This window comes from Pipistrellus kuhlii, unplaced genomic scaffold (assembly GCF_014108245.1).
Source record: "Pipistrellus kuhlii isolate mPipKuh1 unplaced genomic scaffold, mPipKuh1.p scaffold_m20_p_7, whole genome shotgun sequence".
In the NCBI taxonomy this organism is placed as follows: domain Eukaryota; kingdom Metazoa; phylum Chordata; class Mammalia; order Chiroptera; family Vespertilionidae; genus Pipistrellus; species Pipistrellus kuhlii.
The window spans coordinates 26,762,845-26,790,420 of record NW_023425573.1 but is presented as its reverse complement, the minus strand read 5'-3'; the positions used below and the strand labels follow the sequence as shown (position 1 = coordinate 26,790,420).

Sequence of the window (27,576 nt, the reverse complement as noted above, 5' to 3'; positions counted from 1 at the left end):
TAATGAGAACGGAGAACAGACTTTCCCCACTGCAGTTTCCTAGACCTTTGACCTCTTAGCTGTTGCGCTGCCTCCAGGTCTTTCCCTACCATATTTCTGAACACTCCAGCCTCAGGAGTCTCCCTTAAGTATTACATCTACAAATCTATTAGTCTGGCATTCACTAGGACTCCTGCCTTGCAGCTATTCTGTTTCTCCAGCCTTTAGCTGAAGTCCAGAGGATTATCTCTCTGTCTCCCTCACTCATTCCAAGCTGGAAGCTGGATTGGATTGGGGAGATGCCAGAAGTAGGGCCTACATATACAGTATAAGCTACTGAAACAGTCCACTAATAATATTCAAATCAGCAAGAGAGGATAATTTTGAGATATTTTTAGTGTATTCTTGTGAATGCTATTTAGAGTTGATGCAGACAAAACAAACATTGAGGTTATCATAAAGGTTCAAGGCTACGTGGCACATTTTTTTTTTTTTTTTTTTTTTTACTAGAGATACACTAGAAAAATGTCTTTGAAAGTGCACGGCCAAGCAGAAGAAGCCTTACACAGTGTTTCCGTTGTTTAGGTAATTTGGGAATTAGCCATTACAAAAGACAACTAGTGCGGATTGCCGACAGCAATAAGTATACACTTTAAGGTGTGATTAAATGAGCGGCCACCTGACCGATAGGACCCGCGAACCCGGGAACCGCAAAGCGAGCTCTCCCCTCCCACCCGACTCCCAAACTCGCGGGACAAGAAGAACTACATTGCCCATAATGCCGGAGCTCCCGCGGGGCATCCTGGGTCGCGTAGTCCGCGTTCCATAAATCGCTCACGCTGGAAGCTGCCGGAGACACGCCTGCGCCAACATGGCGGCGCCTGCTTGGGGCGCGTCTGTTCGCTACGGGTTCTGGCCGGGGTGGGGGTCTGGGCTTTAGGCAGTAAGTGGAGCGGGCGGCCGGGCTTCTGCGGAGGGACCTGGGAGGCACAGGGGCCGTGTAGGCGGTACGGCCTGAAGAGGGAGAGGCGAGGGACTTCCGGGCCGGCCCGGGGACGCGGGGTTCTGGCGTCCGCTCCGCGGTCCTCGGCAGAAATACTGCCTCCTCGCGCCCCTGGGCCCAGGGATGACGGGAGGGCTTGAGGGCCTGGCCGAGGCCGGGAGCGGGAGCGACGGGAGTCCAGGCCACGAGCTCGAGGTCAGGCTTTCAAGTCCCATTTCTTGTGCTTTTCTTTTGAGGAAAGCGTTGAAAAGGAAAACAATCGCATTCCAGCGTTTCCTGTCCCTTGGGAACCGTGCGAGGAGCTTTGCCTTTTTCATTTCCATGCGGCCCTCCAGTCGCGCCGCACTTCAAGTGAGACCCTGAGCAAGTGGCCTGGGTCCCTGGGGCTAACGTCAGGATCGCTGGGTGCAGCCTAGGCGGCCCTTTGCTCAGTAATTTTAGTGGTCGTGAACGCCTCGCGACTCTCCAGCTTTGGGGCCATGCACTTAGCTGCTATAAAGGGTCATTAGTTCCATTTAATTCACTTCCGTGTCATAATCTGGTACAAGGAGTGTGAGAAGCAGAGATTTTAGGAAGTGATTGACTGTTGTCCCAGGCCCTCGTCAGCTCTCAGGATGTGGGCTTGCTTTGCGTTCGCCACCCCCAGCAGTAGGTCAGATGTGGCAATGGGTATTCTTTCTGTTCTCATTTGGTGATGCCAGTATGCCTTTTTAAAAACGGCTGTGGTTCGTTGTGAGCCAAACCCTGTGCACTAAGTGCCTTTCTTTAATTGTCATTTGATTGTTTAAATGACCATGTGTGATAGGCGGTATCCATTTACATATAAGGAACACAGGTTTAGTAATTTGCTCAGGGAAGACTTAAAAACAAAGACTCCCAAGTATAAGATAGGGGGTAATGGGGAGAAAGTTTGTTGTAAAAACAGGAGCATTTTATAACATGTCATCTTTTTTAAAGGTGATATTTAGTTTCACAATGTTTGGGGACCTATTTGAAGAGGATTATTCCAGTGTATCAAATAATCAGTATGGAAAAGGAAAAAAATTAAAGGCCAAACCATTGGAGCCACCTGCTCCTAGAGAATTTACCAATTTAAGCGGAATCAGAAATCAGGGTGGAACTTGTTACCTCAATTCCCTTCTTCAGACTCTTCATTTTACACCTGAATTCAGAGGTATGCTATTATTACATGCATTTGCTGAGTAGCCTGTAACCCTCATCTCCATGTAATTATGCAAGATCACAAAGAGACAAAGTACCGTAAAGATGTATTCTACAGCATGCGTTTATTGTTAATGTAACATACAAAATGGTAATGTGAAGCTTAAGTTATCTTAAGTATATTCTATGTAATATTTAGTAACAAAATTTTAAATGGCAATATTTCTTTTCTAATCCTTATAATTTAAAAGACAACATAAAAACAATTTTGTCATGAGTACTGGCCTTCATTATTGTTATACTATTGGTATTTTTGAGTTTTAAAATTTCTCCAGAGCAATAAACGCATAAGCCAGAGTTACCCAAAGCAGTTATATCATTTGGAATGGGGAGGGTGTCACATTATTTAAACAGTTTGTAATCATTTACCTGCAGTTCTGCAATTCAGAAAACTCTGACAACCTGATATGATTGATCTAAATTTGTTTGAGTGTTAGAAACAGCTGATGTGAAACCTTTTATAGTATAGTTATTTCACTTGGGTGAATATTCATTCATTTGTTATAGGAATATTAATCTTGATTAACACACTATTTGTCCCAGACCCTGCTGAGGGTGTAAAATTAACATAATGTTAACCTTTTCTTCATATTACCTTTGTAAAATCTGGAAATAGTGAATTTCAAAAACCCAAGCATGACGTTAGACAAAGGGGTTGTGTGCAAGGAACAGAAACCCATTCAAATTAACTAAGTTTCAAAGGGGATTTATTGTAGGAATGTAAGGAAATATCCCAGAAATGACCTACAGGAAGCCAGTCCAACCTTACTGGGCCCTAATTTCTTGCTTTTGTTTCTCTTTACATGTTTATCCCATTCCCATCTCTGCAAACTATTTTCCTCTACAGCAGTGGTTCTCAACCTTTCTAATGCCATGACACTTTAATACAGTTCCTCATGTTGTGGTGACCCCCGACCATAAAATTATTTTTGTTGCTACTTCATAACTGTAATTTGCTACCGTTATAAATAATAATGTAAATATCTGTGTTTTCCGATGGTCTTAGGCGACCTTGCTAGCAGTTCTCAACCTGTAAGCTTAAAGACTTCCTCCCTCCAGAGATTTACCATGTCCCCTACTCAGGGCCATTCTAGTGGATTGGACTGCGTGTGGGATTTAAGAGTGGGGCCTCTTGTTCTTGATTCCATCCCCTCCTTAAAAATATCTCCCTGACGCATTCAGTAATTCCACCATAAGAAATTTTCTGTCTGAATAAGCAGATCCCTAATGGGGGTTAGAACTTTTCCAAGTTTTAATATCGTTGAAGTTTAAGGGCAACCTAAAGTAGAAAAGAAGCCTTCAAAATATACTGAGGCAGGTGTTGGGGTGGAGCAGGGCATAATGAGTACCACTAAGCAAGAATAGGGCTGAGAGTCCCAGGGCATCTTCTCTAGCCAAGCACATAGGTTGATATCTTAGTGGGGATTGTGAACTCTTAAGGCTTAGCATGAATCCCAATGCTTATTGAAGGGGAAGTATACTTGGGAAAGAGTAAGGACTGAGGAAGAAGAGTGTTGGAGCTTCTTGGAATCGTATTTTATGGAGTTAGGCTAAATTGGGTTCTACTGTACTCCCAGTTTAGTGTAGCTGAAAGTAGTGGGAGATGATTGTAAAAGTCCTTGTAGTTCATTTTTTCCCCAGTTCATCTCAGGAATTCTGGAGAAGTATAACATTCATAAGAGTAATCACTAGGCAGCAGTGGTTGCCAGTGGAGGACAACACTCATCTCATCCCTTCTCTCCCTGGAGTATATCAAAGTTCCCAGTAGGAGTTCCTATCTAGGTTTGAATAAAGACTTCCCAAAAGATTCATATAGTCCCTCATTGGGTGGCATAGTGAGATGCTGTAGTGTTTAAAAAAGTAGAAGCCCGGTGCACAAATTCATGCACCAGTGGGGTCCCTAGGCCTGGCCTGTGTGATCGGGCCAAAACTGGCTCCCCAATATCCCTTGAGGGGTCCTGGATTGTGAGAGGGTGCAGGCCAGGCCGAGGGATCCCGCCAGTGCACGATTGGGGCTGGGAGGGACCACAGGAGGGCTCCAGGGTGTATCTGGCCCGTGTCACTCAGTCCCGATTGGCTGGATCCCAGGAGCAAGCTAACTTACCAGGCAAGGCATCTGCCCCCTAGTGGTCAGTGCACGTCATAGCAACTGGTTGACCAGTCTACTGTCTGCCCCCTGGTGGTCAATGCACATCATAGCAAATGGTTGAGCAGCTTTAGCATATCATTAGCACATTATGCTTTGATTGGTTGAACGGACAACTGGACACTTAGCATTAGGCTTTTATTATATAAGATTCTTGGGACTGGCATTGAGTTACCAACTTATTGTTTCAGTTGAGCCCACTACCATCTGTTACCACGCTCAACCTAGGAAAGATGTTTGCATACCCCTAGAAGGAAGGGTATGATCTCAGAGTTAAAGATGGTCCTTCTCAGGAAAGGATGGCTTGCTGTTGATCATATGCAAAACTATTATTTGTTATATTTCCTGATACTCCTTAGGTAGCTATAGGGACCTACTGCTGATGGCCATCACAGATTTCTGATGTTTCTGCTCTTAGTTTTATATGAATAATTTTCCTTTTCTAGATCTTTCATGCTGAAACCTTAACATGCCCTTTATAGTCAACTAGAAGCCTGGTGCACAAATTTGTGCACTAGTGGGGTCTGGCTGGCCCACCTCGATGGGGGCCCATCAGGTTGGGCTGGTGGGGTGGAGGGGCTGTGAGTGATTGGCTGGCTGGCCCCACCCCTGATCAGGATTTTGGGGGTCGGCAATGGGTATGGGCAGTTGGCCAGCTGGCCCCAACCCCGGTCAGAATGTTGGGGGCCCATCAGGGTCTGGGCTGGCCAGGGGTGGGGGGCTGATCAGGCCCAGATCAGGCTGGTTGGCTGCCACAGTGCATGTCATAGCCACTGGTTGTTTCGTCATTCTGGTCTCTGGACTTTTACCTAATAAAAGAGTAACATGCTAATTGATTGTACCTTCGCGACATCCACCAGCCAATCAGGAGTGTGTGTGCAAATTAACCCAGCAAAGATGGCAGGTTAATTTGCACACACAGGCACCAAGTGGCTGGGGGCGGGGCAGGATGCAGGTGTTCCGCAGCACCCCAGCCTCTCTGGGCCACTGAGCAGCGTGGGAAGGAGGAAAGGCGGCTCAGGCCAGAGTGAAGGCGCTGCCGACAGCCAGGGGAAGGAAGGCCCATTTTTGCACAAATCGTGCTTCAGGCCTTTGGTGTATACGTATGTATGTATGTGTGTGTGTGTGTGTGTGTGTGTGTGTGTGTGTATATGGTTAAAATGTTACTAGAATGTAAAATGTGTAGAGTAAGGGTATAAACATTGCTGCAATCATATTGCTGAATTGTTAAGTGATTTTATTTATTGGTGGCCTTGGCTTTCTAAAATGAAATAATGTCATTTATATCTGATTCTACTTTTTTGTCTAGAAGCTTTGTTTTCTCTTGGCCCAGAAGAGCTTGGCTCTTTAGAGGAAAAGGATAATCCTGATGCAAAGGTATTAAATCCATGATTTACAGGGGTTGTTATTTTAGAGTATTGAGGGAGTGTTTTTTTTAAGGAAGGAATTAATTTGTTACAGAAATCGATAATTTTATTTATTAATTACCAACTATGATTATTTTCAGAAAGTGACTTGGCTTATACCCTACTGACAATGGAACAGTTTGTCAAATGTAACGTCGCTGCTGCTACTGTGTTTATTCTTTCTTGTGGTGAAAGAAATATTTGCAAATGGCCCACACTAGCCTAACAGGAACTCTACATAATGCACTTATTTGTATTCACAACAAATAAGACCAGTATTCATTCAGTTTGGTATTCTGGAAATAAATTGAATGAGGAATTGGTTTATCATAAGTACAGATCTAATGATGTTCCTCCCCTGCTTAAACATCATTCAGAAGTTTGTCGCTTTCAGGCTAAAATCAGTACTTGTTACAAGAAGTCTTTCATGATCTAGCCCAGTGCTTCTCAGGCCACCTGTGCAGCAAAGGGCCAGTTTTTGTGTATTTTTAAAAACTTCCAATCTGTTGCAGATTATACTTTTGTGGGACATAATGAAGATTTCATCACAATGTCAAATTGCAATAAAAGTTTCTAAAGGCTGATTCTCACTTTAGATGCTCAAATTTGGTCTGCAAACTAGGCTCTGACCAGCATTTTCTGTCAGCCTGGTCCTCTCCACCCCAAATAAGACAGGAACAGGCTTGGAACCCACAGGAAGAAAGCAAGGCTGGGTGCAGCCTGTCTGTGACTGGAAAATCCCTCATGAGAGTATGTCTGTATCTGAGGCATTTTAGAGAAAGAATGAAGTATGAGAGACTTAAATTACTATCCATCTGTAATCCCTGAGGTAGTTTTTTAAGGCTTCTGGGTTTTAGTATTGACCTGAACTATGTCCAGGTAGAAAACTCCAGATAGCTAAAATACTTTGAATTGAATTTTTGAAGAAAAATGATCACCCTTTGTAATAAGATTTGTAAACTTTCTTCTGGGTGAACTGAGTGAACTAGGAGATGTAATAAAATTAGTATGCAGTTCTTTTGAAAAGCCCAAACCACATTGAAAAGACTTATTTAGAAATGCATTTGTTCTCATTCAGGTTCGAATCATACCTTTACAGTTACAGCGGTTGTTTGCTCAGCTCCTGCTCTTAGACCAGGAAGCAGCCTCCACAGCAGACCTCACTAACAGCTTTGGGTGGACGAGCAATGAGGTACGGAGATCAGCTTCTCTAAGAAACATTGCCGGCAATGAAGAATAAACACTGGGTTAATGTTCTCTAACTTCTTTAATTTTGTTTTAGGATCTCAAGATATTATTTACATATTTTCTTCTCTTGTGTTAAATAATTACAAGCCAGAAATATATTTTTGGACACTTGTTTGCAGGATTTTATGAACAGTTGTGATTTGGGTGTGGGGAGAGGGCTATGAATACAGAGAGAAGTATAGGAGCTGATTTTTACAATTTATATCTGAGAATCTTTATATGGACTAGTTGAGGTTGAACACCTATTACAAAGTGATTACCATTTATATAGCAAACTGCTTGATCAGTTTAAAAAGCCGCCTAGCAATAATTCTGTCTGCCTCTGTGACGTGCTCTTGGTTTTGAATCTGAGTGTTCTGATTTGAACATACGCTTCAGGCAAAACTATAAAATCATCCTTGGCAGGTCTTTTCACTTTCCCGGCCTTTCTCCTGACTCTCTTCATTGTCTTCCTGTGTCCTAGTGTAAGACTTTCCTTCCTTGTTCCCTTTGCGTCCCTAAGGGTATTGCACTGTGTACAAACACAAAACATTTGACAGCAAAAAGTAAAGGTGCTTGTTGTCAATAAGCTGTTAGCTGTATAAAATCAAACCAAGTCTCTGTGTGTGTTTTTTATGAAATAGATGTGGTTTTGCAAAGACACGGGTATGGGAGACTCACAGAATGTAAAGAGGCAATGGTCAGAATAATGTTATGTTGCCTTCAACAGTGAACTCTGAACTGTGGTCATCTTCTAACAGGAACACTCCTTAACTAGGCGATGCTATGAGGTCAAAGAGGTAGGGCTTGAACTTTGAAGTAAATGGGGTTTTACTAAACAGTATGTTAAATTTCTGATAAAGGATAGCTGCTTAGGGGTAATTTCTTGTCTTAAAAATAACTGCTTTATTGAGATATAATTCACACACCATACATTTACTTTTTTGGAGGGTACAATTCAGTGGTTTTTTTTTTTTTACTATGTTTACAGAGTTGTACAACCATCACTACAATTAATTTTAGAGCCTTTCCCCCACTCCATACCCATTAGTAGTCCCTCTCCCCCAATCCCTTTTTCCTCACCCCCTGGCAACCACTAATCTGCTTTCCATCTCTGTACACTGTACACTTGCCTATTTCTGCACATTTCACAGAAACGGAATCATATAGTATGTATTGGCATTCATTCCTTTTTATTGTCAGGTAATATTCTATGTCATAGATATGCCATGTGTTTGTTTTTTAAATCTAGTCATCAATTGATGGATTTCCCTTTGTTTTGTATAATGAGCTTCCACTAATTTATTAGTTTCATACTTAAAGCTGTGAAAACCTTATTTACTTCTAAATAAAATCTTTCAGGAAACCGTGTAGGACTGAACTTTCAGTGGCAGAAAGGGTCTCTGAGACACTTCTGGCAAACTTAGGATTGTTCAGAAATAGCTTGAAAACTTCTGCAAGCTTTCTGTCCCACCAGAAATTAAATTGAATGAGGAAATTTGTCTTCTAGTGTCTTGTGTGTTAAAAAAGAAAAGTGAAAAAGATCCTGAGTCCCACATCTTGCTTCAGCTTCTATCCACTTTGTCAGCTTCTCTTCACATGAACTCTAAATTTGTCTTCCTTCACTGCCTCTACTTCTGCACCTTCAATTTGTTCCTCTTGTTTCTTGTAAAAGTCACTCATGACATCTGTGTGCCAATTCCAGGAGACACCTCTCTGCTCTCAACAGGTTCTTAGTAGCACTCACCGCCCCTTTGTAAAGCACCGCCTCTGTGATTCCTGTGACCTCACTTTCCTGGTTCTCCTCTCCTGCCGCTCTGCCTGTTCATATTTTTGGTTTGTAATAAAACTGAAAATAGGTGGTGGTCTCTTAACCTGTTCTCAGCTTATTTAGATTAGTCATCCTTATGTTTGATCGAGTTTACCTTTGGATTTGATAAATCTTGTGGGTCTTTTTTTTAATATCACTTTAAAAATCTGTTTTTAAAAATGTGAAGCACAAAATCACATTTAAAGTTACCTTTTTTATAGGAAATGAGACAACATGATGTGCAGGAACTGAATCGAATTCTCTTTAGTGCTTTGGAAACTTCTTTAGTTGGGACCTCCGGCCATGACCTCATCAATCGTCTATATCATGGGACCATTGTTAACCAGATTGTTTGTAAAGAATGTAAGAATGTCAGTGAAAAGCAGGTGAATATGCAAGAGTGTTTTAGTAATAAGTTATATTGTTAAGAATGATTCATACAGTTAAATCTATGACCTGTGGTACCATGTGAGGATTAACTGTTTATTTCTAGAAATCACCTTATTGGGGTTTTTTCTTTTTCTCTAGCTCCACCTAAGTCATAAGTTTATAATCCAGATTTCTCCATGTAAACTGAAAGAAGCAAATATCATAAAACATTGTTTTGATGTTTTATTCCTTATTCTGATAGTTAGAAAATAGAGTTGGAGATGTTTGCAAGTAGAAATCTGTGGCCTCATAAGGAAAGTGACTTCATCATGGTTGTTGGTGGAATATTATCAAGTTAATTAGGGAAGTAATAAAAATAGGGTATTGACAAATATCTGCAATTAAATATTGGATTTAGTTTATTAATGGCTTTAAGAAAGTTCTTTGCACATGTATGCTTATATTTAAATGTTATCTGTTTAAAAATATGTTTATTATACATAAACATATATAAAGCCATTATAATAATGTTTAATCCAGTATAACCTATAATACTTTGTCAGGACATAGATTGTCCATTCAATATTATTGGAAATTTGCTCATGTAAATATAATAATCTCCACTTACTCTACCTATCTTCGACAGCAAATTATTTCATCTGAATAGCTATCCTTTAATGAAAATATTTTGTTATGGCAAGAGTTATAGAAAGTTTCTGTATTTGATAGTATGAGTAAAAAATTAAATGCCATTTTCTAAATGTTGCATTAATTGCTTTTTTTGGCACAGATATTTTCTTCTTTTTTTCTATTTCTTTATGAGCATTGAGGATAAAAGATACTTTTTTTATTCTTTTTTACTGTGCTAATAGGTTTGGCCAGCCTAATTTGAAAATATTAAGATGTGTGTCTTTGAATTACTGTATGATGACTTACCTATAATAATAATTCACAAACTAATTTCATACTACTTTGTATATTAAGGCACATGATAAATTACAGAAATTAACTTTTCACATACATATATTATAGACCATATCTAAATGTTACTTTTATTACTTTAGATTTCTACCATGAACTTAGTACTGTTATTTTATAGTTCCAATAATGCCTTTAATGCTATTAAAACTAAATGCTCTATAAACTTGTCAGATTTTCTAAGTTTTTATTACTAAAAACATGTTGTAATTAAAATGTAGTTACACTGAAGAAATTAAAGACTGAAGTGGAAGCTACTTCTTTAATCATGTTCCTGCTCATGCTAGCATCTGTTAGCTTCCAGTCTTCTGCAAAGTCTTGTGCAGCAAGTCCAAGGACTCTGAGTAAATCTACACCAGCAACAAAAGAGACTCATTTAGTAGCTAAAAATATTAATATGTCCATAATTCTGATTTATCATTTTTTTGTTTTGCATTGGCATTGTTATTATTTAATAGCCAGAGTTTTGCTCTTGACATTCAAGTTTTGAAAATAACATGTATGTAATTTAGTTTTTGCATTGGCATTGTTTGCAATTGTTTTTCATTTTAGAGCCCTATTATTAATGTTTAAATTTTATTTTAATTAGTAAAAAAGGGTGAGATGTAAAAAAATTTTAAAAATTTAAAAAATGTAGTTACAGTATACTTTATAGACTCCCATTTTGCAAAATATCCTCTTAATTTTCGTAAGAATAGAATACCTTTTTATCTTGGCTCAAAATTATGTTTTTCTTATAACTTCTTAAGTATGTGTTAAACCAGCCCTAGCAGAGACAGATGAGTAAACAGAATTTCCATTTGAGTATTCAGCCCTCCCCTTGTTGTTCTAGTCTAGAAACTCATTACCAATAAGCCCTGCATGTACACACTTCTCAATTCAGATGTATATTTGTCATTTGTCTTAACTTCTGACAAAATAGGTTTTATTGGAGCTACAATGAATTCGTTCCTGACATATTTTAAGCTCAGTTATAGTTTTAGAAAAGATAATTTGGCTATGAATTTCACAGTATCTGATTAGGAGGAGATCTATACCTTGATATGTACAGTATTTTAGGGAAAATAGATCTGATTATTTTCATTATGTGTATGAATTGGTGATGTACATGTGAACTGTGAAGTTGTTTTTTAATTATTATGTTTATGTGTATTTTAGGAAGACTTCTTAGATCTAACAGTAGCGGTAAAAAATGTAACAGGTCTGGAAGATGCACTCTGGAACATGTATGTAGAAGAGGAGGTTTTTGACTGTGAAAACTTATACCACTGTGGAACTTGTGACCGGCTGGTGAAAGCAGCAAAGGTAAAGACAGACACTGCCTTTTTTTAGGTTGGCCATTTAGTACTTTAGCAAGAAGATCTATCAAGTGAAGTCAGCTTGTTTGAAACAGTGTGGAAGATATACATGAAGCTGTTAATACTAAGGATTGAAACACATTTACATTTATATCTGTATTTTAATTTTTATAGTAAAGGCTTTTTTTAAGCTTTCAACTCAATAGTTTCCTCAACTTCTTTCCTTCTCAGGAAAAATTTTATTTGTACCTCAGTGGTTCTAATACACCTTTGGTGATAAATGCCTCACCATCATGGCTTTTTGCAAATTATCATTACAGAGAAGGCAATATGTTTTTATTTCTGCCAACCAAGATGCTTGTTAAGCTTTCCTTTCTTTGTCTACTACTATGGAAATAGATGGCTTTCTTCACTTTCTGCATAGGCAGGTATTTTATAGTTTCAATATATATACATACCTCCTTCCCGACTCCAGCAGATCTAATATGCCCTAATTAAAGGGCTTGACAATACTTCTGGGTTTCTTTTTGTACAGCAAAGCAAAATACAGGGTGAAAGGAGGGCAGGATATAAGCAATGATTTTTTTCCTGCAATGTGGCACCAACTCTGCTGCTGCCGCCATTGTTATCCACAGTGGTCACTATTCCACTGCTGGTGGGTGGTGTCATAGGCTCTTTCTAGCATGACGAACTGCAGCCCGAGTCACTCAGTGGTTATTGAGCTCCCAGTGAAGGAACAACCACAAAAGACATATCTTTGCAGTTACTCTGTTATGACAACGAGATAACATTCTTCCCATAGCTGACAATGACTGGCTGTTCTAACAAAGAAAATGAGGAATGATTTAGATAATACACAATTTTGATTTGGATCCTGGTCATTGTAGGTAAAAATGTGATAAAAACAATAAACTCAACACCCGTAGCTTTCTCAGTAGGATTTGAACCAGGATAAATATTATACTGTTTGGTTCATGCTTTTATCCAGCCTTTATCCCTTTAGGAAACCTAAATAGAGAGGTTTATTGTTTTCTTATTTAGTTTGTATCTCATCTTTGGCGTTATGATTAAATCTAATTAAATAAATATAAAATTTAGGGGATAAGAAGTTTTGAAAAATACATAAATACATTTTTAGTTTTAGTTGGGCTTAATAGGCACATTAGTAAAATAAAAACTTTTTGCTAAATAAAAGCCGTTCTTTATGCATCTTGTATATCATTGGTTTAATTATTTTCCAGTGGAAATATTTTGATCTTGATATTTTAAAAAAATATATGTTTTTATTGATTTCAGGGAGGAAGGGAAAGGGAAAGAAGGATAGAAACACCATTGTGAGAGAGAATCATTGGTCGACTGCCTCCTGTACGCCCCCTACTGGGGATGCAGCCCGCAACCCGGGCATGCCCTGACCGGGAATTGAACCATGACTTCCTGGTTCATGGATTGCCATTCAACCACTGAGCCACCTCAGTTGAGCTTATCTTGATACTTTTAAAACTACATTCTGTTGTAGTTGCATTAAATTTATTGCATTCTAAATTTAGGTTCAGTTGTACTACCTAAATTAATGCAGATTTTCGTATTTTGAGCAGTCTTTCTTTTCTCAGCCACATTGTAGTTGAGTTAGTTTTTTAGACTTAATTGAAAATCTACCAGGTGATTAAATTGCTGTTTTATCATTTAACTGTTTTTTGTTATTTACTTGATTTTTAGGATTGTTTTACTTATATTTTTAGGAATGTTAAATATTTATGATTTTGGATAATTTTACATATGAGGAAGGATGTTTTGCCCCTCCCATAAGCCATTAGTGCAAGGAGGTTGGGAAAAGCTGATGACTTTTTAAAAAAATTGATTTTAGGGAGAGAGAGAGAAAGATCAGTTTGTTGTTCCACATATTTATGCATTCATTGGTTGCCTCTTGTATGTGCCCTGATCAGAGACCAAACCCACAACCATGGCATATCAGGATGACACTCTAACCAAATGAGCTACCTGGCCAAGGCTAAAAGCTGATGACTTAAAAAAACAAAGCAAAGCAAAACAAACAAAAATGCTTAATTATGTTTTATTTTAAAACAAGAAATTTTTCAAAAACTTACCTGCTTGTAAGAACTGTAACTATAAAACCCCAATCAGATCTTAACATTGGGGAGTTAGAGCACTTTTGAAAGTCTAATGAAAGCTGTGGATCTCTTCATAAATACATAAACATGTACAATTTTGATATTTCAAGGGTCCAGATCCATTGAAAGAGGTCCAAGGATCCCAGATTAAGATCTCCAGTTGTTTAGTAAATAAAAAGAAGAAGATGATAGGCTAGGACTTTGGCAGGAAAGAAACATTGTTAGGGAGGGGAGCATCCAGTTATAACATGCTCATCAGATAGCTTTGATTTTAGGGTAGAAACACTAAAATTGGGTTGTAAATTTTAGTTGTAAGCATAAATGAGTGATATCACTTTTAGTCCTATAAAATAGATGAGTTTATATCAAGGTCTATATTCAGTTCATCATGATGAGTTTGTGATTTAAGGACATATTCCTCTTAAAATTATGTCATAATTTGCTTTGTTTAAGAAACATGTATTCTTTTATGCAACTGCTTTTTAAAAACTTAAAACTTTTTCTCTTAACAGTCGGCCAAATTACGTAAGCTGCCTCCCTTTCTTACTGTTTCATTATTAAGATTTAATTTTGATTTTGTGAAGTGTGAACGATACAAGGAAACTAGCTGTTACACATTCCCTCTTCGGATCAATCTCAAGCCTTTTTGTGAACAGGTTTGAACTCTTTTATTTTTAAATTCTTTTTTCTTCCTCTCAATATTGAATTCTTAACTGACCTGATTTTCAGTTGGCTTATTGCAGAATCTCAGCCATGGCACTGTGCTGTCCCTTGCATTGTAGGTTGTGAGGTGACATTTCTGGTAGATGATAGCAGCAACCTCCCCCTCCTCTCCAGTGGTGACAGAAATGTATTCAAACCTTGTCAAATGCCCATGTCTCCTGCAGGAAGGGGAATTGGTAAAATCACTCCAGCTAAGAACTCCTGGTTTATTACAGTTTTTTTGAATTTCCAAAGTGGATTTGTTCTCAGTTATTTTTATTAAACTCTCTTGAAAAAGCTTTGAAATGAAATTTAAGAGCAAAATTAGAAGTGACCTCACATTAAAAGAAGTTACCTGTAATTGGCACTTTGCTATTTGGATTTAGTTTACTTTAAATGCAGCAATGAATTACACATTTAGAAAGTGAACAGGTAACTGGAACTTACTAGCCTGGGATTTGTAGTACTTAAGACTTGGGCAAGAAAAAGTTTGAAAACAAATTAATTGCATAATTAACCTACTTTATAAGCCATTTAAAAATATCCTTTATAATAAAGAGGTAATATGAAAATTGACCATCACTCTAGCACACAAGATGGCCACCACAAGATGGCCGACAAGGGAGGGTAGTTGTGAGCAATCAGGCTAGTAGGGTAGGGAAGTTGGGAGGGACCAGGTCTGAAAGGGAGGGCTGTTGGGGGCAATCAGACCTGCAGGGGAGGGCAGTTAGGGGTGACTGGGCCAGTAGAGGACGGCACTTGGGGGCGACCAGGCCTGTAGGGGAGGACAGTTAGGGGCGACCAGACTGGCAGGAGAGGGCAATTAGGGGCAATTGGGCCAGCAAGGGAGCAGTTAGATGTCAATCAGTCTGGCAGGCAAAAGCGGTTAGGGGCAATCAGGCAGGCAGGCAGGCAGGCAGGCAGGCGAGCGATTGGGAGCCAGCAGTCTTGGATTGAGAGGGATGTCCAACTGCCCGTGGGATTGGGACTAAATGGGCAGTTGGATATCCCTTAAGGGGTCCCAGATTGGAGAGCATGCAGGCTGGGCTGAGGGACACACCACTCGCCCTCTTCCACCCGCGATCACTCTGTGCATGAATTTCTATATAATTGCTACACATGTCAAGATCACAATGACAGGACTAATGTATTTCTTATTATAAATCATTCTTTATATGTTTATTAAGACCAGAACATTTATTAGCTTGCTATTGAATTTCTAATGAAAGTAATTTTTTAAAATATTCTTTCAATTTAGATAGGTCTTCCTCTACTTCAAATCTAATTACTGAGCTTTTGGTTGTTTTATTATATGAACCAGAGGCTTGATGTATGAAGATTCGTACAAGAATAGGCCTTTCTTCCCCTGGCTGCCAGCACTGCCTTTGCTCTGGCCAGAGCCACCTTCCACCTCTAGCCTTGTCACATCAAATTGCATATTCCCTTCTTATTGGCTGCAGGTGCCGCCATCTTTTGTGGTAGAGTTATGGTCAATTTGCATATTCTGTCTTTATTAGATAGGATTACCATTCAAAGGTTGTAATTTGTGTTGGCCCTGAGTTTGTAATTGTACACATAGAATAAACAGTTTTTCCAGAGTGTCAGTGTACTTGTTCCTCCATTTATTCCTGAAACACACACACAGTTTTTCAGGATAATTGAGCTATCTTTTCCAGTTTTATTGAGAAATAATTGGCATATATCAGTTTATAAGTTTAAGGTATACAGAATGATAGCTTGATTTACATATATGTGAAATGATTGCCACCATTGGGTATGTGCCACAATAGGTTTCGTTAACATCCATCATCTCATATAGAAAAATTTTTGTCCTTTTATAATCAGCAGTTTGTCAAATGATTTTAACATGCTTTGAAATAACAAAACTGAAATAAGGAAAACATTGAGCATTTATCCAAGAAATTTGCTTTTATATTTCTTTTTGATATCTGTATTAATGAAAAAAATTACCACTTCTCATCTTTGTTTATATTTCGTCTTTTGCTTGAACCAGACATTTAAAAAAAGAATGCTGCTTACTTTAATAGTATAACTTTTAAAGAAAATACATTTTCTCAAATAATTGGGATCTCTTCAAATAGCACCCATATGCAAAATATTTCTTAACCTAAAGTAGATTTTTCTTCAAATGCCAGTGTAGGTGTTCATCTGTTGGATCACTCATATTATAGAGCACATTAATTACAGAAAAGTTTGATCATACTATCTAATAAAAGAGTAATATGCAAATTGGTCATACTTATGCTACACCCACCAGCCATGCCCACTAGCCAATCAGGAGCAAATATGCAAATAAATCCAACCAAGATGGCTGTGGCCACAGAGATCAGGAAGGAGGCTTGGGCAATGGAGGAAGCCAAGCTTTTTGCCTGCCCTTGCCAGTCTAGGCCTCCACTCAATGCTGCAAAGTTTCAGTTATAAAAGGTAAATAAATTCAACAGAAATGGTGGCAGCCACGGAGCTGGAAGAGCATAAGGCTAGGGTTGCCCCCAGCAATGGAGGAAGCCAAACTTCTGCAGCTCTGGTTGGCCTAGGCCTCCACTCCAGGCTACAAAGTTTCAATTGTAGAAGATAAATTCCAGATACCAGGACCTCCGCTCGGATCACCAGGGGGTGTGGCCAGCCTGCAAAGCACCACAGGCCCTTTGCCCAGGCTGCCCCACGCCCCAAAAGAACCCCCACCCTGATCTAGGATACCCTTCAGGGAAAACCAGCTGGCTCACACCCATGCACCAGACCTTTATCCTATCTAATAAAAGAATAATATTCAGATTGACCATCACTCCAACACACAAAATGGTTGCCCCCATGTGGTTAAAGATCCTGTCCCCATGTGGACAGAAGATGGCCACCATAAGATGGCCAGCAGGGGAGAACAGTTGGGAGGGACTAGGCCTGGAAGGTAGGGCAGTTGGGGGCAATCAAGCCGCAGGGGAGGGCAGTTAGGGGTGATCAGGCTGGCAGAGGAGAACAGTTGGGAGTGACTGGGCCTGCAGGGAAGGGCAGTTGGGGGTGACCCAGGCCTGCAGGGGAGAGCAGTTAGGGGTGACCAGGCCTGCAGGGGAGGGCAGTTAGAGGTAACCAGGCTGGCAGGGGAGCAGTTAGGCATCAATCAGGCTGGCAGCAGAGTGGTTAGGGGGTGATCAGGCTGGCAAACAGAAGCAGTTAGGGGCAATCAGGAAGGCAAGCAGTTGGGAGCCAGCAGTCCTAGATTGTGAGAAGAATGTCTGACTGCCTGTTTAGGCCTAATCCCGGGGGCAGTTGGATATCCCTCAGGGGGTCCCAGATTGGAGAGGGTGCAGGCTGGGCTGAGGGACCACCTCCCCCCTCCCCCCTCCAACACACACACACACACACACACACACACACACACACACACACCGTGCACAAATTTCATGCACTGGGCCTCTAGTAGAATTAATTAACAAAAAACTTTCATTCCATTAAACTGCCTCTAAATAAAACCAGCTTGTATTCATAATTGCTAAATTCCTCTTATATGCAGAGGACCAACATGTCAGGAGTGGTGACAGATATGGCTTTGACTTTCAGGCACATGACAAATCTAGTTGGAGCACAGGAAAAATTTACCAGCTAAAGACCACATTTAAAGTAGCAAAATAGGTATCATACAAAGATGGGCTTGCCAAGACTTACAAATGCACTGATAGGCAAGTGTGTTTTGTTATCACATTGGCTTACATGATTGATCTTAGCCAAACTACATAAAAGTAGCATCTTGTTTGGGTATGTGTTTTCATGTTTAAGCAAGACACAGAATTAATTTAAGAATTAAGCATTTTAAAATTTAAAGTCAGTTAAGTTTATCTTAATTTACCCTTAAATAACAATAATAAACAGTGAAATTTTTATTTTAGTAAAAGTTATTTTGCCCTTTGGTTATGTACCTTCCCACTTTGTGTAAACTATATCCATGTGTATGTTCTTTTGTAGAGTGAACTGGATGACTTGGAATACATGTATGACCTCTTCTCAGTTATTATACACAAAGGTGGTTGCTATGGAGGGCACTATCATGTGTATATTAAAGATGTCGATCATTTGGGAAACTGGCAATTTCAGGTTAGCATGGACATTAATTTAGAAGTATCTTTGAATTACTTTTCCTTTTCTAGTCCTATTATTTTGCCATTTATTATATATTCACTCTGTAGAATACTTTTATAGACACCGAAAGTGAATATAGATAGTTTAAAATTTTTATTTCTAAACAATTTCATACTTATAGAAACACAGTCAGCAGAGTACAAGTCACCTAGATTCTCCAATTAACATTTTGCCACATTTGTGCAAGCATACACTTTGTACACACACATGCACATGTGTGCACACATACAAACAGTTAACATTGTGATTGTTAGTGCTGAACCGTTTGAAGTTTATGTTTATCCTTAAATATGTCAGTGCTTATCTCATGAAAATGAAGACATTCCCTTACATAAGCAGAGATCAAAATCAGCAACTTCAGCACTGATATCTTTTTAGCTGACATTTAATTTATATTCAGATTTCACCATTTGTCTGATCCAAATTCTTCATAGCATTTTCTTTCCCACTCAAATATTAAGTCCAGCATCATGAAATGCATTTAGTTAGCATATCACTTAAGTCCTTTAATCAGTAGTCCCTTAGCTTTTCTTCTGTCATTGATGGCAACAACCAGAGATGATGATTTTCCTTCTATGCTGTCTTCTAAATATTTGTGGGCGTTAGTGGGATTTGGGTTTTTTGGATTTTTATTTTTTTACTTATTTTTAAAAACTTCTATTTTACTTTTTTTTTAAAGTTTATTGGGCTGACATTGGTTAATAAAATTATACAGGCTTCATATGTACAGTTCTATAATACATCATCTCTTATATTGTATTGTATGTTCATCACCCCAGTTAAAAGTTTGTTTTTCATTTACATTAAAATTTCATTCTTCCTGGATGAAATGTGAGATTTTTTTTTTTCATTTGGGTACCATTTATTCAATAATCAATTTTTTACCTACCAATCTAGAATGCCAGTCCTGTTATATCAATTGTTTATGTATGTGTGGATCAATTTGGGGCATTCTTTTCTGCTCCAGATTTTTTTTCCACTCCTAGGCAAACACCACATTGTTGATTTCTGTAGCTTTAAAAGAAGTCATGCCATGTGTAGGGCAAGGTCTCCCTCTGTGTTGTTATTCTTCAGGAGCATTGTCCCTGTCCCTGTTCTTTATGTGTCTGTGAGCATTTCTAGAATCAGCTTGTCAGTGTTCTCTCCCATGCTTAGTGGGGTTTTTAATCTACATATGAAAACGATATATGTTTTCATTTTTTAGTGTTTCTTTAACATTTTATGGAAAAGTTTTGAATAGTCTCATGAAAAGAATTTTCAGATGTTCTGAGGAAAAGCCTGAACCGGGATTCTAATTCTAGTTATTTCCAGTGGGCAAAATTATGATGCATTACCCATCAACCTCAAACTCTCCACCAGTTTTTAAATGTAACTAAAACATAATAAAATGTCAAAATGTAAGATAGAAATCATTATGTTTAGATGTAGAATACTTAAAACATATCTTCTTGATTACCAAGCAATTAATTATGTTATTAATGAATAGTTGCTCCAAATGTAGTAATATGGCTTATGTTGGTACTGAGTGAGAAAATGTTGTAACTCACTGTATTGTGCTAGAACCTTCACTTATCTTACAATTCTAATTTATAGACGAGGTCAGAGAGATAAAAATAACTTGTCCAGGATTATTCAAACAAAGCTGGAATTCAAAGCCATATACAAATTAGAGTTTTTATTATCATTTCTCCATCTTGAAACCTCCATAGCATAAACATTCCTATTTTGTTAGTTACCTTTTAAGAGATTGGTGATAAAAAAAAAATTTTTTTATATTTAAAAAATTATTTTTCCAGTTTCAGTTTATATTCAATATTACTTTTTATTAGTCCCAGATGTACAGCATAGTAGTTAGACAATCATATACTTTACAAAGTGGTACCCCCCATGATAGAAACTTTTTTATTATTTTCTTTTCTAGGAGGAAAAAAGTAAACCAGATATGAATTTGAAAGATCTTCAGAATGAAGAAGAGATTGATGATCCACTGATGATTCTAAAAGCAATCTTATCACAGGTAGAGAATGTGCTTATATTTGTGTGTGTGTGTGTGTATACTAGGTGTACTGGTTAATAATGGCAGATTTTGTAATCAAAGAAAACACAATAATTTCAAGAGAAACATCAAAAGTTCTTTATTCAAAGTAATGTCCATCGTTAGCTACACATTTCCCCCATCTTTAGGTAATTTGTGGTTACCGTCCCAATAGAACTTTTCTTATTTTGAGGCAAACCATTCAGAGACCAAATTTTCCACTTCTTTCTATGTTTTGAAGTGCTGCTCAGAAAGTGCATGTACCATCGATCTGAACAGTTGGTAATCTGAAGGGGCAAGGTCTGGAGAATATTACGGGTGGGTTAATACTTCCCAGGCAAGATCTTTTAACGCAGTGCTTCTCAATCTTCCTAATGCGATTCCTCATGTTGTGGTAACCCCCAACCATAAAATTATTTTCGTTGCTACTTCATAATTGTAATTTTGCTACTGTTAATGAATCATAATGTAAATATCTGTGTTTTCCGATGGTCTGCTGCTGATCCTTTCCGAAGTGATTTGGCCTTGCAGTCAATGTTGATGTTGACCTGGATCAACTGATGATTTTGTGCATTTTGGATTCTCAAAATAGATCCACTTTTTATCGTCAGTTACAATTCAATGCTAAAAAGACTTTCATGCTGTAGAAGCAAGATTTTACTGATGACTTTTCGGTTTTCCATTTGTCTTTCATTCAGTTTTCCTTCCTTTAAAATCTTTCCCGTTGCTTGTAAATGATTGGAAATTATTTGCTGAGCAATGTTTAACCTTATTGCAAGTTGCTTTTGAGTTTGACACACATAATGCTTGTAATTGTTGGTCTTCAAACTTTTTCGGTTGACCTGAACATTCTTTGTCTTTCACATCTGAATCATTACTTTTAAAGCATTTAAACCAGCGTTCACAAGTATCTTGAGATGGAGCATGTTCACCATAAGCTTCCCAAAGTATACAATAACTTTTTCTTCAAAACAAAGTAATGAATTAAAACCTCCCACAAATGCTTTTTATTGGCATGAAATTCAACATTTTTAAGCATAAAAATATCTATGATGTTAATACCTTCAGCAAATTTGACATATGAAGTTTTGAAGCTTGCTGTCAATACAACAAAATAGCATAAATATCAAATCACATATATATCAACGTGTAACTCCATCTGTTGAAAAAAACCCACATTATTAACTGGTACACCTAGTATATCAAATATATGTGAATGAAATTGATTTGGTGGATCTGATACTATCTTTTTCCTTTGTACATTATGTCTCTTTTTAATCTTTTATTTTTATTGGAAACTTTCTGGTTCTAAAAGAAATACATATTCATAGTAGAAAACTTGAGAGAGAAAAAGACCTAGAAAATATATTTTAAAAAAATAAAAAATGTAAACCAAATGCTCATTGTTAACATTTTGACTATATTTTTTGCATTCTGCTTTCTTTGTGTTTACACACTTATATTGGGACTAGAGGCCCAGTGCACAAAAATGTGTGCACTCCAGGAGGTCCCTCAGCCCGGCCTGCGCCCTCTGGCAGTCTGGGACCCCTCGGGATGTGCACTTGCCATTTTAGGCCTGCTCCCCGGGGGACTGGACCTAAGCTGGCAGTCAGACATCCCTCTGGCAGCTCTGGAGCCCTTGGGGGATGTCTGGCTGCGGCTCCATGGGGGAAGTGGGCCTAAGCCACAGTGGGACATCCTTACCGCTGCTGAGGAGGTAGGAGAGGCTCCCACTACCACTGCTGCACTTGCAGTCAGCAGCCTGGCTTGTGGCTGAGCAGAGCTCTCCCTGTGGGAGCTCACTGACCACCAGGGGGCAGCTCCTATGCTGAGCGTTTGCCCCCTGGTGGTCACTGCACATCATAGTGACTGGTTATTCCCTCATTAAGGTCAATTTGCATTACCCTTTTATTATATAGGATTGAGTTATAGGTTTCTTTGGTATTACTATTGTCATTTTAAATAGAATTGGGATTCACTTTACATACTGTTTTAGAATTTACTGTTTCCTATATTGTCCTTTAATATTTGTAGGACCTGAAGTTAAGTCTTCTTTTTCATTTCTAATATTGGTAATATCTAATAAAGATGACCTTTAATGTTTGCTTAGCACCCTGTTGTAATAAATGGTAGGTCTCCTTTCATTCATTCATCTGTAAACAGTTTTTTATAATTGTTTACTGGGGATTTAGGCTCAGCCCTTTAACTATTGTATATTGGTCCATGGTCACCATATTAGTCTACTAGGGTTATAACAAAATACCACAGACTGGATGGCTTAAATCAATAGAAATTTATTTTCTCACAGTTCTGGAAGCTGCGAGTCCAAGATCAATTAAGGTTTGCTTTCTTTTGCAGCCTCTCTGTCTTCTAGATTATGCCTCTTCTTTGTGTCCTATAGGCCTTTCCTGTGCATGCGCATCCCTGGTGTCTCTGTGTGTGTCCAGATTTCTATGTAGAGACACCAGTCATATCGCAGTAGGACCCACCCTAAAGGTCTTGTTTTAACTTCTTTAAAGGTCATATCCAAAAATAGCCACAGTTGAAATTTTGAGGGTTAGGGATTCAACAAGGAATTTTTGTATAGGTGCAGGTCACATTTCATCCTGTAATGATCACTTCTTACCATTGGAGGGTAATTGGAACAGATTTTCTTAAATGACTTTGTGTTTCTTTCATAAGGAGGAGAGTAATCTGATTCTTGTTGATCTGCTGGGCCAGAAACTTTTGAAAAAGATAGGAATATCTTGGAACAAGAAATACAGAAAACAGTATGGACCACTGCGAAAGGTAATACATGACATTCTTATAGAAAGTCCTTTTCTCATGAGATCTTATTATGATTCCAACAATGAGAATTCTTTGAAAAAAATTTAAATTAGGTGAAAATAAAATCAGTATTTTTGTTTAATGGTTAGAATTCCATTAAGTTAACTTATTACTAAGTTAAATAATGTATCATAGAATCAAGAAGTAAGTAAAAGAAAAGTGGAGGGGCTTTTAATCAAAACAGCCAAATAATGTTACAAAGTTCATACCCTAACAGTTATCATTTTACTTATAGAAATGTCTTCAGGTATTCACCCAAACTTCGCTTTCTTTTACACACACTTCAAATAAACTTGGTGATCAGGTTTCCTAGGCTGTACAGTCAGATGTAGAAACTGGTACTGGTACTGCCAGAAATTAGATAACTCAACTGAAAGCAAGCCAAACACACAGTAAATATTTGGGAGCTATTTCTTACATATGCAAAGAGCTTACTTCAATAAGTGTTTAAGTGCATCCTTTAATGAGATCACAGTTGATAAATGAATGTTTAATGACCCTGAGTTCATAGAAGGTTTGAAGGTTTTCATTTAAAATGGTTGAATCAATGTTTCAGTATGTCATTTTTAAGTATATTAGCTATGCAGATTTAAATATATATATATAAACTAGAAGCCCAATGCATGAAGATTCGTGCGAGAATGGGCCTTCCTTTCCCTGGCCTTTTCGCCTTTCTGCCTTCCCACGCTGCCCAGAGGCCCGGAGCACTGCTGCTCATCTATTCTGTTTCTTTGATTTCTGCTCTTTAATTATTTCCTCCCAACTCTGGGATTTAACTTGATCATCTTTTTTCTAGTTTCTTGAGTTGTTATCTCAGTTGTTTTTAATCTTTTAATATACTTTTAATATATGCTTGTGTGTGTGTGTGTGTGTGTGTGTGTGTGTTTGTGAAGAAATGTTTATTGACTTAATATAATACATTATATAGAATGTTCAAAATACAATGTAATATAAATATCACTACTGCAGTTATCACAGTAATTCTTATTTTCATTAAAGTTTGTTGGTAAATTTTTGTGAAATCTATATTCTTGATCAGTGCTTAGGAAGAGTAGGTGATACTAAGTGGGGGTGGATGGAGATAATGCTGTGAGAACCTAGTAAGGTGGTCTAGATATCTGACACTTAATTAGTTATTTTCCTTACATAACACAATATATTATACTCTGTTTAGATACTGAGAAAGCTAAATGAATGTACAGACTCCCTAGTCATCCATCAAACGCAGTAAGCTAAAGCCCATCTTCATTTCTGGGTTTTATTCATAAAGTAAATTGAGGTCTTTGGTGTCAGGGAATTCGCCTTCCTTAAGGAACAAAGCGTTAAGTTCTTAGAGAAAGTAGGCTCCGCTTGCAGTCCCATCAGAGTTTAGAACAATGGGTTTTTGTGGTTCAACACATGCTTTTAAAGCTATAAATTTCCTTCTAATCACTAATTTAACTGTAGCTAAATTTGATGTTTCCATTATAATTTAGTTAACAATATTTTGTAATTTCCTTTTGATTCTTTCCTTGTCTCATGAGTATTATTTTCCAAATATTTGGGGGATGTCTGAATTATCTTTTTGTTATATCTAGAAATTTATTTCTAATTAATTCCCGTGTGATTTAAGAACATGCAATGATTTTAGTTCTTTTAAATTTATTGAGACTGCGTGAACTCTCCTCTACCATGCACTGATACAAGCCAAAAAGTGGTTTATTAATGTAAAACTCATCTAGTTTTGGTCTTATTATTTGAAGGATTATGTTCCTTCCACTTTGTGCCTGCTTTTGGTTACTCTGCAAATAGTTTTCATTATTTTATCTAGAGTTTGTCATTTTTATTAGGAGGGTTAGTTCAGTAAAAGTTCTTTACCGCTACCAGGAGCCAACTGCACTGAAGTTTGAATTTAAAAGAGTTAATCTCAACTATCAAGCAAAGAAAAAAATTAACTCTTCAGAAAGTTCATTAGTCAGATATTTCAAATGTTTGATATTTTATTGTACCTAAAACAAATGAGCTACAAACCTATTTTATCAACTGTTACCCAGTGTTAACAGTATTTTGTGCCATATACCCTATGCCCTTCTATCTATACTAATAAAAGCCTAGGTGGTCCTCACGCCCTCACGTCATCACAGGATGGCCATCACAAGATGGCCACCACAAGATTGCCAGCAGGGGAGGGCAGTTGGGGGTGGTCAGTCTAGTAGGGAGGGCAGCTGGGGGTGACCCAGCTGGCAGAGGAGAGCAGTTGGGGGCAATCAGGCCGGCAGGGTAGAGCAGTTTGGGGCAATCAGGCTCACAGGGGAGCAGTTAGATGTCAATCAGGCCAGCAGGGTAGTGGTTAGGAGGTGACAAGGGTGGCAGACAGAGCGGTTAGGAGCCACCAGTCCTGGATTGTGAGAGGAATGTCCAAGGGGTCCCAGATTGGAGAGGGTGAGGCTGGGCTGAGGGACCCTCCCCCCCTCCCATGCACAAATTTCATTCACCAGGCCTCTAGTTTGTAATAAAATAATATTTCAGATTTGAGAGTTGGCATTATCAGTGAATGTTATGTACCTGCCAAGCAATTTCCTATATAAGGTAACTTTGTGCTGAGAGAAAAGGAGATGCAAAGCTGAATAGGGATTAGGGAATTAGAGAAGAGAGAGCGGTGGGATAGGCAGTGGAGAGAGAACAGTGTTCTTCCTAATCCTTTAGCTAAAAGAACCTGAGAAATGTTCTTTGGGATTATGGCAAGCCTGTTTATGCTTTGATTTCCTGAGCTAGTCTTGCGTGTCAGCTTCCAGGACAGAAAACATTCAATTTAGTTAATGTTAAGCAATAATTTAGGCTTATAATTTCCGCCTTATTCCAGCAGAGTTAGTCTGAGTCACTAATCTTGAAATTATCTTCTCTGAGGCTTTACCATGTGATTGCCTTTGTTTTTTGCTTTGTTTCTGTTGCTCTAAATACTTCAAAACTGCTTGTTCTTCCTAATATGTTTCTATAAAGTACTTTTCAAAACAGCATTATTGAGGTATAATGAAAATATTTTTAGATTGTAGCATGACAACTTTCTTGATACAACTATTAGACTAATAGAACTTTGATTTTTATTAAATGTTTTATTATGGCTGTTTTTTCCCTCATAGCTTGTCAGGCCAAAAATAAAAGGGAAGTTAAAATATCTAATATCAGAAAGGAAGATGAAGGTTTTTTTTAAAATCACTTTTTAAAAAATATATATATTTTTATTGATTTTATACAGAGAGGAAGGGAGAGAGATAGTTAGAAACATCGATGAGAGAGTCATCGATCAGCTGCCTCTTGCACACCCCCTACTGGGGATATGCCCGCAACCAAGGTACATGCCCTTGATCGGAATCGAACCCGGGACCTTTCAGTCCCCAAGCCGACGCTCTATCCATTGAGCCAAACCGGTTTCGGCTAAAAATCACTTTTAATCTTAAAAAAAAATTTTGTTAATCTAGTATTTTTGTTTGTTTCTGTTTAGTTCTTACAGCTTCATTCTCAGATCTTCCTACTAAGTTCAGATGAAAGTACAGTTAGTCTATTGAAGAACTCTTCTCTGCAGCCTGAGTCTGATTTCGAAAGGAAGGATCAACAAATTTTCAAGACACTTACTTCAGAATCCCCAGGATTAAATGATAGGACCTCCTGTTCCCACTGGTTTGATATAAATGATTCCAAGGTCCAACCCATTGAGGAAAAGGATATTGAACAGCAATTTCAGGGCAAAGAGAGCGCCTATATGTTGTTTTACCGGAAATCCCAGTTGCAGAGACCACCTGAAGGTATGGAAAGAAAAATTTTCCTAATTGTTTAAGTTGATGAGTTTAAAAAAAAATATTAAATGCTATTTGTATTATTACCCTTTTAAAAGGAGGTTTACTCTTGAAACACTTAAAAATGTTTTTAAGCTAATATTAAGAAATATATGTTGCTGAAAGAAATCCAACAATCTTTCACTTTTTAAGATCCTATATTTCTAACTATTTTTTTCTCTAATATGAGACCATAATCAGATTTTCAGAATTGGGTTTTCTTGAATCACATACTGTCAGCAGATCTGTGTTGTTGCCCTGTCTTCTGTCATCTGGCCACGTGTTGCCTTTTAGTTACCCTCAAGGTAATGTGTTTTCTGAGCATTTAAAGTATCTTTGATGTACTCTTTGTTGAACCTTCTAAGAGAGCTTGTATCAAGAGGTTAAACATTGAGACATTTTTTAAATTTAAGCCACTAACATAAATCAATATCTAAGACTTGATCACTTCCTAAGGTCTATTCAAAAGTAAAACATCCTAAT

At 38.1% G+C, this 27,576-nt stretch overlaps 1 protein-coding gene across 3 annotated transcripts in view; it reads left to right on the top strand.

Annotated features, from left to right (window-relative positions):
* The first annotated feature begins 812 nt into the window (after nucleotides 1-812).
* USP40 (ubiquitin specific peptidase 40) overlaps nucleotides 813-27,576 on the top strand; it is a 71,323-nt gene continuing 44,559 nt past the window's right edge. Inside the window, exons 1-11 of one of the 3 annotated variants that reach the window (XM_036421301.2) lie at nucleotides 813-922; nucleotides 1,940-2,156; nucleotides 5,659-5,726; nucleotides 6,834-6,947; nucleotides 9,014-9,178; nucleotides 11,298-11,444; nucleotides 14,079-14,222; nucleotides 18,244-18,372; nucleotides 20,339-20,434; nucleotides 23,135-23,242; nucleotides 26,763-27,063. In XM_036421301.2, the coding sequence (XP_036277194.1) occupies nucleotides 1,958-2,156; nucleotides 5,659-5,726; nucleotides 6,834-6,947; nucleotides 9,014-9,178; nucleotides 11,298-11,444; nucleotides 14,079-14,222; nucleotides 18,244-18,372; nucleotides 20,339-20,434; nucleotides 23,135-23,242; nucleotides 26,763-27,063 (1,471 nt within the window). In that variant the 5' untranslated portion in view covers nucleotides 813-922; nucleotides 1,940-1,957. Of the gene's footprint in view, nucleotides 923-965; nucleotides 1,484-1,939; nucleotides 2,157-5,658; nucleotides 5,727-6,833; nucleotides 6,948-9,013; nucleotides 9,179-11,297; nucleotides 11,445-14,078; nucleotides 14,223-18,243; nucleotides 18,373-20,338; nucleotides 20,435-23,134; nucleotides 23,243-26,762; nucleotides 27,064-27,576 lie in introns of those variants that run through there. The other 2 variants (XM_036421305.2, XM_036421300.2) reach the window with 2 other exon arrangements.